This window comes from Globicephala melas, chromosome X (assembly GCF_963455315.2).
Source record: "Globicephala melas chromosome X, mGloMel1.2, whole genome shotgun sequence".
In the NCBI taxonomy this organism is placed as follows: domain Eukaryota; kingdom Metazoa; phylum Chordata; class Mammalia; order Artiodactyla; family Delphinidae; genus Globicephala; species Globicephala melas.
The window spans coordinates 61,268,275-61,279,371 of record NC_083335.1 but is presented as its reverse complement, the minus strand read 5'-3'; the positions used below and the strand labels follow the sequence as shown (position 1 = coordinate 61,279,371).

At 35.1% G+C, this 11,097-nt stretch overlaps 1 protein-coding gene across 1 annotated transcript; it reads right to left on the bottom strand.

Moving 5' to 3' along the window:
- Positions 1-4,147: 4,147 nt before the first annotated feature.
- HMGN5 (high mobility group nucleosome binding domain 5) lies at positions 4,148-11,097 on the bottom strand. Its single transcript, XM_030850195.2, has 6 exons — positions 10,958-11,097; positions 9,181-9,210; positions 8,608-8,637; positions 8,307-8,360; positions 6,241-6,390; positions 4,148-4,924 (listed from the first exon to the last, which is right to left on the bottom strand). Exons 1-6 carry the CDS (start codon positions 10,970-10,972, stop codon positions 4,283-4,285), a joined length of 921 nt encoding a protein of 306 aa, XP_030706055.2. The 5' UTR covers positions 10,973-11,097; the 3' UTR covers positions 4,148-4,282.

Here is an 11,097-nt window from a genome sequence, read left to right as displayed (position 1 = left end):
AGTAGGATCCAATTAAAACATCAAGAAATAAAACAATACAAGACCAGAGGAAGAAAATTTACTTTCGTATCATAGTGTGAAACAATGATCCTCCTATAGTATACCATGGCATTTTGTCATATGAACACTTTATTATAGAGTTAAGATAATGTTGTAAGGTGAAGGCACCTACCTTCTTTATGTAGAGGGTATAATTTCACAGGAAAATTAAGATTACTCATTACCACAGTTCTGCCAGTCACCTGGGATGTGTTTTTAAAGAGGAATGCAGGATTGTTACTTTAATTTTAGCCTTAGCAGTGAAGGGGATCAAGGTGCTTAAAACAACACATTTCTGTGCTGGAAGTTGAGTACAATTTTTGTGGTTGCAGAATATGGCTAGAAACTGGGGGATCCAGGCAAGTTACCTAGATATTTAACCAGCCCATTTAAGTTGGTTTTTATTACTGTAGCATTGTAGTAAGTTCTGAGACAGAGTAGGAAATGGTGCAGGGCCTGCCAGCCTTGGCAAAGAGGTAGAAGCAGAATTCTATCCTTTGAAAACTGGACTTCTGAACTTGTGTATTTCCTTTTTTTATTATTAATATTTGAGAAGCCAGGGAAATTAGGCAGAAAGAAAGAAATAAAGGCATCCAAATTGGAAAGAAAGAGGTAAAACAATCTCTATATACAGATGACATGATCTTATAAATAGGAAAAACTCTGAAGAAAACACAAAATACCTGTTAAATATAATATACAAGTTCATGAAAATTGTAGGATATAAGATCAATATTCAAAAATCAGTTGTATTCTGCACACTAGTAATGAACAATGTTAAATTAAAATCAAGAAAATAATTCCAGTTACAGCTTCAAAATGGATATAATACTTAGGAATAAATTTGATCAAGGAAGTGCAAGATGTGTACATGAAGAACTACAAAATATTGTGGAACGAAATTAAAGGCACCCTAAATAAATGGAAAGACATCCTGTGTTCATGGATTGGAAGACAATTTTGTTAATATGGCAATGTTCCCCAAATTTATCTGCATATTTATTATGACCCTTATCAAACGCCAAATGCCTTTTTCCTTTTTTTTTTTTTTTTGGTAGAAATGAACAAGCTGATCCTAAAACTCATAAGGAATTGTAAAGGACTGGGAACAAACTTGGAGGACACATACTTTCTGATGTCAAAACTTACTCTAATGCTATGGTAGTCAAAAGTGTGATACTGACATGAAGAAAGACCTATAGATCAATGGTATAGAATTGAGAGTCCAGAAATAAACCCATACATTTGTGGTCCATTGATTTCTGAACAGTGCCAACACCATCAAATGGGGAAATAGTCTTTTCAAGAAATGGTGCTTGTAAATGAATGAATATGGGACCCTACTTCATGCCATACACAAAATTTAACACAGGATGGATCAAAAGCTTAAATGCAAGAGATAAAATTATAAAACTCTTCATACGGGTATACATCTTTGTGACCTGGGGTTTGGTAACAGATTCTTAGATATGTCACCAAAAACACAAACAGAAAAAGAAAAAGTAGATAAATTAGATTTAATCAAAATAAAAAAAAATCTCTGCATCAAAGGATACTATCAAGAAAGTTAAAAGACAGCACATAGAATGGGAAAAATATTTTGCAAATTATTACACCTGATAAGGGACTTGTATCTAAAATATATACATGTCTTACAACTCTGTACTAAAAAGACAATACAAGTGAAAAATGGGTTAAGGCTTTGTTAGACATTTCTCCAAAGAAGTTATCCAAATCACTAATAAGCACATAAGACGATGCTCAACATCACTAGTTATTAGAGAAATGCAAATCAAAACTACAATGAGGTATCACCTCACACTGGTCAGAATGGCCATCATCAAAAAAATCTACAAACAATAAATGCTGTAGAGGGTGTGGAGAAAAGGGAAAGCTCTTGAACTGTTGGTGAGAATGCAAACTGATACAGCCACTATGGAGAATAGTATGGAGGTTCCTTAAAAAACTAAAAATAAAATTACCATATAACCCAGCAATCCCACTACTGTGCAAATACCCAGAGTAAACCATAATTCAAAAAGATACATGCACACCAATGTTCATTGCAGCACTATTTTCAATAACCAGGTCATGGAAGCAACCTAACTGCCCACTGACAGATGGATAAAGAAGACGTGGTACATACATACAATGAAATATTACTCAGCCATAAAAAGGAACTAAATTGGGTCATTTGTAGAGACATGGATGGACCTAGAGACTGTCATACAGAGTGAAGTAAGTCAGAAAGAGAAAAACAAATATCATATATTAACACATATATGTGGAATCTAGAAATATGGTACAGATGAACCTGCTTGCAAGGCAGAAATAGAGACACAGACATAGAGAACAAACATATAAACACTAGGAGGGAAAGGGAGGTGGGATGAATTGGGAGATTTGGATTATACACTAATATGTATAAAATAGATAACTGATGAGAACCTGCTGTATAGCACTGGGAACTCTACTCAATGCTCTCTGGTGACCTAAATGGGAAGGAAATCCAAAAAAGGTGGGATATATGTATACATATAGCTGATTCACTTTGATGTACAGCAGAAACTAACACAACATTGTAAAACAAATATAACCCAATAAAAAATTTAAAAATAATAAATAAAAGATAATACATAGAATGGGAAAAAATTTTGCAAATTATTACATCTGATAAGGGACTTGTATCTAAAATATATACATGTCTTACAACTCAGCACTGAAAAGACAGCCCAAGTAAAAAATGGGTTAAGACTTTGTTAGATACTTCTCCAAAGAAGTTATCCAAATCGCCAATAAACACATGAGAAGATGCTCAACATCATTAGGGAAATGCAAACAAAAATTACCATGATTTGATCACCCCCAAATCACCCCACTAGGATTTCTATAATAAAAAAGACAGACAATAACAAGTGTTGGCAAGGATGTGGAGAAATTAGAACACTCACACGTTGCTGGTGAGAATACAAAACGCTGAAGCCACTTTGGAAAACTGGAAGTTCCTCAAAAAGTTAAACATAGAATTACTAAAATAATCCAGTGGTTCTACTCCTAGGTATATAACCAGGAGAAATGAAAACATACATGTACACAAATGTTCATAGCATTATTCCTAATTGACAAAACATGGAAACAACTCAAATATTCTTCAACAAACAATGTAGTACAATATATTATTCAGCCACAAAAAGAAATGAAATACTGATACATGCTACAACATGGGTGAACATGAAAAACTATGCTAAGTGAAAGAAGCCAGACACAAAAGGCCACATGTCACATGATTCCATTTATATGAAGTGTCCAGAATAGGCAAACCCATAGAGACAGAAAGTAAATTAACAGTTGCCAGAGACCAGTGGTGGTGCCGGTTGTGGGGAATGGACAGAGACAGCTAATTGGTACTTTGTTTCTTATTTTGGTGATGAAAATATTCTGTAACTAGATAGTGGATAGTGATAGTGGTTGCACAACATTGTGAATATAGTAAAACCACTGAACTGTATATTTTGAAACGGCTAAAATGGTGAATTTTATGTTATGTTTATTTTATCTCAGTGCAAAAAATTTTTTAATGTCTTTGTGAACCTCACAATAGAAAAACTGAAGCATTATAATATTTCACTAATTACATTTTTGGAGTTATAACAAACTACAATAATCTTTGAAGAGAATTTTTATTAAGATAAATCCAGTAAAATTTTTTGAATACACATATTGTCAGAACTGCCCTTCTGAAATAAACATTTGTATTTCTTTTAAAAATGGAATTACAATTTTATTTTTTCCCAAGCTAATATCAAAGTTATATTTGGGAAAGATAATTCTAATTCTTAGCATTACATGAAAATAGTTCACCTTCTTTATAAAAGTAACCTAGAGAACCACAAGAATGTTTGAGGAAACTCTTTTGGGATCTCTCCATTTTGTGAAATTATCATATATAGGAGTAAAATTAAAAGTCAAAGATTTAACACATAACTTACAGAAAAAGTGTATTCACTGACAAAGTTGAAAACATATTTTTTCTATATATTCCACTATTATAATTACAAAATTTATAGATAAAGGTTTCATGTTAGAAACTTTGTGACTAATAACCAGTATGAAGATGTTTTGAAATTAAATTGATGCTAAAGAAAAGCTGTGTTTATAAAATATTTGATAAAAATATTCATCTCTCTTAACATTACAACATGAAGGTACATATTACCAAATTATGAAACCATATAGGGCAGCTTTAAAAAACACTCTGAAACTCTACTTTTTTTCCATCTTCTTTTTTGACCTCTTTTCTTTCGGCTATTTCTTTTCCAATTTCAGCCTTGCTTTCATCTTCTTTTCCATCTCCTCCATCTTTCCTGTCTCCTTTTCCATTTTCTTCCTCTTTTCCTTCTTCCTTTTTTCCATCTTCTCCTTTCTCCTTTTCATCTTCCTTCTCATTTACACCTTTATCCCCCTTTCCATCTTCATCCTCTTTTCCATCTTCATTCTCTTTTCCATTTCCTTTCTGTTTTCGATCATCTCCCTTTTTTTCATCTTCTCCTTTATCTTTTCCATCTTCAGATTCTTTGCCATCTTCTCCTTTCCCTTTTCCATCTTCACCCTCCTTTTCATCTCCTGTGTCTTTCTTGTCTTCTTCCTCTTTTCCATCTTCTTCTTTCTCTTTTCCACCTTCATCTTCTTTTTCATATTCTTTCCCTCTTCCATCTTCTCCTTTCTCTTCTTCCTTGTTTTGATCTTCTCCATCTCCTTTCTGATCTTCTTTTTCATCTTCTTTTTCTTCTGCTGCCACTGTTCCTTTCTTTTCTCCTCTTTCTTCTTTGATATCTTCAATTTTTTCTTCTTTTATTTCCTCTATTTCTTTTTCAGAAGCTGATGTCTATATATAGAGAGAAAAAAACCAAGATTATATTTGTAAATTTGGAACCATTTTCCCTAAATACTTAGGATTATATCTGTTTTATGGAAAAAATTATACTTCATCTATAAGAAAGTAATTTTCCTGTGGAAAAGGCCTCCTAAACAACACATCATAAGGAAACCTTATAAGAAATAGGATTAATTAAAGTATCTCCACACAAACATGCACAAATAGATATTTGGAACAATAAATTCAGGGAAACTTATTCATATAAATGATTTTCATTACAAATATGAGGAAACAGAGTAAATACAGAAAAAATGAGTAGCATGCATGTAAACAAAATATATTCCTTGAAGAAATAATGCATTTTATTTCTATAATGATGAGATTTAGGTTTACTTTGTAAAAAGTTATGTGAAAAGTCTTCTACCATATATCATAGGATCACTTAGAAAAGATTTTCCCTACATGCATAGGTCTGGTTTATAGATTTGGCACTAAATCTCATTTTCATTTTTTTAACTACAGTACCTAGAAACATGGTATGCTAAATATGTAAAGCAAGACCTATTGGAAACATACATAATGATTTGTTTTGCAATCTGAAGAGGAAAGAAGAATCATATATGATCTTGCAAAGATATTTACAAATAGCCCATGTGCTGACAAAAGCAATAGAGGATTGGTCTATATTTAATAAGACAGTCATTAGATTATTAATAAGTCATAATCTCTGGCATTGTTCTATTAATATCAATGCTAACACACTGCTCTCACTACCCATACCTATAAATTCTCAATTTTAAATTTGTTTTCTTTCTTTTCCCCTTATATACCATTATACTAGATGCTATAAACAGAATGTTTGTGTCCTCCAAAATTCATATGATGAAACCTAATTTCCAATGTGATGATATTTGGAGCTGGGGCCTATGGGAGGTGATTAGGTCATCAGAGTAGAGCCCTCATGAAAGGGATTTATGTCCTTATAAAAGAGACCCCAGAGAGCTCTCTCACCCTTTCTATCATGTCAGGACACAGCGAGAAAACTGCCATCCATAAACCAGGAAGCAGGTCCTCATCAGACACCAAAAATGCTGGTGCCTTGATCTTGGATTTTCCAGCCTTCATAACTGTGAGAAATAAATTTCTGTTGTTTATAAGCCACCCATCTGTGGTATTTTGTTACAGCAGCCTGGACAGACTGACACTATGAAGCCATACTCATTTAATGTTTCTCAATGTTTAAACTACAAGACAAACAAGATTTCTTCCAGTGGCACCCATTGTTAAACATCCAAATGGACAAAACTGTTAATATTGGAAGATACCTCTATAAGATTGGCTTCTCCATTTTCAGCAGTTTCACTGTTGTATTCTTCTTTAACAACTTCTTTCTTGGTTTCAGCTATGGCTTTGGCTATGGCTTTGGCACTTGCATCTGTGTTTTTTCCCATCATATCATTTTTTGCCTTCATTTTCTGTCCAGCAAAACAAAACAATAAAAAAATAAATACACAATTTAACTGAGGTGTTGATTAAATGGCCTGTTATTTTACCAGCTGTTGTAATAATTTACGGAAAAGCTTTAAAATATCCATATAAACTTAATATCAACAAAATTATCACTTGACACTTTCAGTGTCATTATAAACCTGAAATGGTATTAAAATGAATAATATTCCTGATATGAATCAAAGAAAGTTTCTTTTAGGTGAGAAACAACAAGTTAGAATGCTGACCAGTGGCTACTCAGGGCCAATTGCTAGCATCAGGTTACACTTCGGTAAATTAACTTTCTTTGACTAGAGGGGACCAGTTTATCCCTGTCATGTCTAATAATTAGCAACAGGGTTTTTGACTGCTGAGCCTCCATTGGTAATAATTAAGAGAAATACTATGTTAGGGAGAGCAGCAATTTAGATATATTTGAAAGAGGTCACCTGGGGACATTAGTGATTCAATATTTGGGTCTACAAGTTTCTGAATGACTTGAATCATAATTTCTTTACCAAGAAAGCTCTTTGCCTAAGTGTGTATGTAGTAGAAAGAGCACTGGGTTCAGCATCCAGCAAACATGTGTTTTAAATCTGGATCTGTTTCTTACTTGATGTGATCTTGAGCAAAAGCAGAAATCTCTTTGTGTTTATTTCTTCTTATGTAAAAGAGAGTAATACCACCTACCTACAAGGATGTAATAAGGAGCAAATGATAAAATACATGTGAAATTACTTTAGAAACTGTAAAATGCAATATAGATATGTTATTATTCTTTGAATACATGAGAAACTGAGAGCCAAGGAGCGTAAAGTGTTTTAAAGTCCATGATTCTATATTATCTGTTTTATTCTATCACTGTCTTTTATTTTGAAAGGAAATAAACAGTGTTTACTATTTTAACAACTTATAAATTGAGTACTTAATTTTATAAATAGTGACCAGGAAATGCAAAATAGAGAAAAACCAAAAAGAACTTTTCTCTTCAGTTGTCACTTACTATGATTACTAAACCTATGGCCATAGTTTTAGCAATATCTTTTTTTTTTTTTTTTTTCCGTACGCAGGCCTCTCACTGTTGTGGCCTCTCCCGTTGCAGAGCACAGGCTCCGGACGCGCAGGCTCTGTGGCCTCGGCTCACGGGCCCAGCCGCTCCGCGGCACGCGGAATCCTCCCGGACCGGGGCACGAACCCGCGCCCCCTGCATCGGCAGGCAGACTCTCAACCACTGCACCACCGAGGAAGCCCCCTCCTAGCTTTAACATTTTATGATGTTAAGAATTCAACTTATCCTTAAAACATCAATCATATCTCAATAAACCAGTTCTAAAAATGAAATACGATCATATTATATTCACACATATTTACACATAAATAAATAAATATAAATATAGGGGGAATGTGAATTTAATATTGAGGCTATTTCTAATGTCTTTAACCACAACATTAGAGTACAGAAGCCTATATGAGATCAACTATGTGAATTTGAAAATAACGTATGTGAAAGCACTTTGCAAACTGTAAAGTATTATCAAATGTTAGTTACTATTATTATCACAAAGCATTACTTTTGTTACTAGAGTTTACACCTTTTGTTTCCCCAGGAGTACTGGTATTATGACTATATGACGTCAAAAGCACGTATGTTTTATGGATCTAGCCAACTAAAATTTTGTTTTGTCTCTTCCTAATGAAAATGCCGAAACACAGCAGACAACCACAGAACACAAACAAATATTTCTGACTCAAAGGGCTGACATGTACCATATGGTATAATGTATAATGTAATATATCACTAACTGAAAAGAAAATAAAGCAAAATGATCAACTGTATGCCTTTCCGAAAAACTATTTCTGAAGAAAAGCAAGTTTCTCTCAACATTGTATGCTGAATATTTACCCTTGGAGTTGATGTTCTTTTGGACTTCAACTCTGGTGTAATGGGCACAGGCAACTGGGGGAAAAGAAAGAAAAAATCATAATTGAAGACAGATCACTAACAATGAAGTTCAGCCTCATAATTAAAATAAATGGGTATAGTTTAAATTGAACACTAACATAAAAACATTTCCTGGTGAGAAAGTTTTTCTTAAAACATCAAAAACAAATCTTGTATTAAATAACTAGTATTGTCTAGGACTCTCTGAATTTTAAAATTACATTTTACAATACATGGGCAGCTTTTTAAAAAGACTACTTACAGCAGACAGTCTGGCTGATCTTCTCTTTGGCTATAAGTTAAAAATAATTATTAGTTAAGAGAATTATGGATACAGAAAACTAGAAATATTTATATTGTGAAAATATTTAGTGTACCACTAAGTACACATTGTCATTAAGAAGCATTGTGTACTTGATTTAAAAATATCATAGTAAAAATATAAGTTTTGATTTTTCCCTCCTCTGGACCCTTCATACAGCTAAGGAAAAAAGAATTCCAAACTAAATTTCAATTGCTAGGCTAAAGGAACACAAAATGGCTAGTAACAAGGAGTATATTTATAAATGAAAATACAGCCCCTTCTTGCAAACTGACAAAGCAATTCTTTGGCTTAAAAGGAAGAAGCTCTCTCCAGATCTTAAGCACAAGGTCCTAAGTTCCATGGAGTTTGGAGTTTTCAATACCTACTATATTTCTGAGAGAGTTCACTGGCATACCATATTGGTACTCATATGGTACAAATATACTAACCAGCATTTAGTTTTTAGCTGCTTATGTGTCAAGTTTATAAACCAGGTGAATTTTTTCAGATTCTAAAACTAAAGAAACTCACCTCCTGCCTCATATCACCTTGATCTGCAGCCTATACAGGGGAGAAAACCACACAGAAATAAGGTCATCGATATAAACATATACTGATATATCCGAAAATATTGTCTATAGATTGCAGTTGCAATATAACAGCTTTACTTTTTTCCTGGATTCCTGCTCAAGTAGCCACATGTTAGTGCCTAGTAGCCTGCTGTCTACTAAAGTGCAAATTTGCACCAAGATGTAAATGAATTCCCAAGACATAAGTTTATACAACTGATAGTCAATTTCATCATTTTGTGTAAATTGCATTTCCTAAAAACAAACCTTTTTAATTTTAAAATCCACCTGTTGTAGCCAGGGTTAAAGCCAAAAAGTGTGGGAGCGGGCAGAATGAAGGCGGAGCTTCATGCAATCTCCCTGTCCGTTTAGCTTTATGCTCGAGATGCAATTGTACTTATCTGATCCTCTCTTCTAAATGGACTATTCTCCCCTCCAAGTTGTGCATACAACTACAACCCCCACAATGCCCTGGTGTGGGGGAACCCTCTTTGTTACAACGTCAATGCGTTATTCTGAGAAGCCGGCTGCGGATTTTAAAACTTCCCGCCACTACCTGCTACAAGGTTGCTGTCAGCTCTGTAAAATAGCAAGACCCATTGCACAAGCCTAGAAAAGGGCAGCGGCGGGAATCTCAGGCAGGGGGATGCTGATTATAAACCATTGCTTTCCGTATCTGAGCAGCCCTTTAGCCTGGGAATTATCGAGCTATTGCACGAGTCATACAGCCCCAGAGGACCGGGGAATTTCAGTCTTGTTCCTATGTTCTAAAAATATGGAAGGCGGACGAATAGATAGGAATAGTACCAAAACAATCATAACGCCTTACTTAGCACAGTGTTTTACAATTTTATCAAGCAACGAAACAGCAATCGATTTCACTTCTAAGGGAACTCCCCCCCACCCAAAAAAAAAAAAAAAAAAACAACACCGAGCGTGAATTTATTTCCCGTCCAAGAGAGAAACCACGATCTTTTAAGTGAGGGTTTGCAGGAGACTTGTAGCCCTTGAATAGCTCATATCAATTCTGCGCGTCCAAAGTGAACAAATCCATGCTACCCTAACATCAGCAATAGTTTATCTGACGCATTTCCCTTGTCATCCTTCCATCTTTAGACAGTGAGTGAGCTTGGAGAGTCCCAGATCTCTCAGCTCCAAAGTTGCTAATTACAGCTGTGAATCTCTCCCTTCTCTAGGACAGTTTGAAGTCTGCGCCGCCTAATGGCACAGGATTACCATTGCATAGCCATCTGGCATGACAAGAAGCGGAGGAGGGAAAAAAAGGAAAAAGAAAACGGGAAGAACAAAGGCAAATACGGGAGAAAGCCATGGCTTTCGTTCCCCCAAACTGGACGGTTCCCGGAGAAAAGCTGGAGGCTGAGGAGGAAACTAGTGCATGGAAGTGTGGTTGGGAGAAGTCTTCTCCAATAGGGTAAACGGAGGAAGGGGGGGTGGGGTAGGAAGCGACAGCACAGCGCTATGACTGTTTGTAATTCAGCATGGAGACACCTCTCAAGTGATTCTTACCCTTAAACAAAATAAGTCAAAAGTGAACTACTAGTTGCGTGAGAGACCATCCTCAACCTTACATCAACCGATACCTGCCCTTCCCTCCCCTTCCATTCAGCACATCACAAAATCAAACTAGAAGTCAAAATGCTTTTTTAAAAAAATCTCTGCCGATTAGGAAATATGTATTTCAGTCTCTAATCCCCCTTCTATCTTCCTATTTCACTTACCTTTCTTTTGGGCATTGTTGCAGCTCTCTAGAGGAGATCTTAACAGCAGGAAAAAAGCCGAAAGCAGTCTCTACCCGACAGCTCAGAGAGCAACTGAGTTTTCAATGAATGAACTAATTGCAGCACGACCTGTGCTCGCC

Coding starts and splice junctions, on each gene's coding strand:
- HMGN5 (XM_030850195.2), bottom strand. Junction 8,361..8,607: donor GATCAGCCAGACTGTCTGCT/GTAAGTAGTCTT, acceptor CTTTTCCCCCAG/TTGCCTGTGCCCATTACACC. Junction 4,925..6,240: donor GAGAAGCCAATCTTATAGAG/GTATCTTCCAAT, acceptor CTCTATATATAG/ACATCAGCTTCTGAAAAAGA.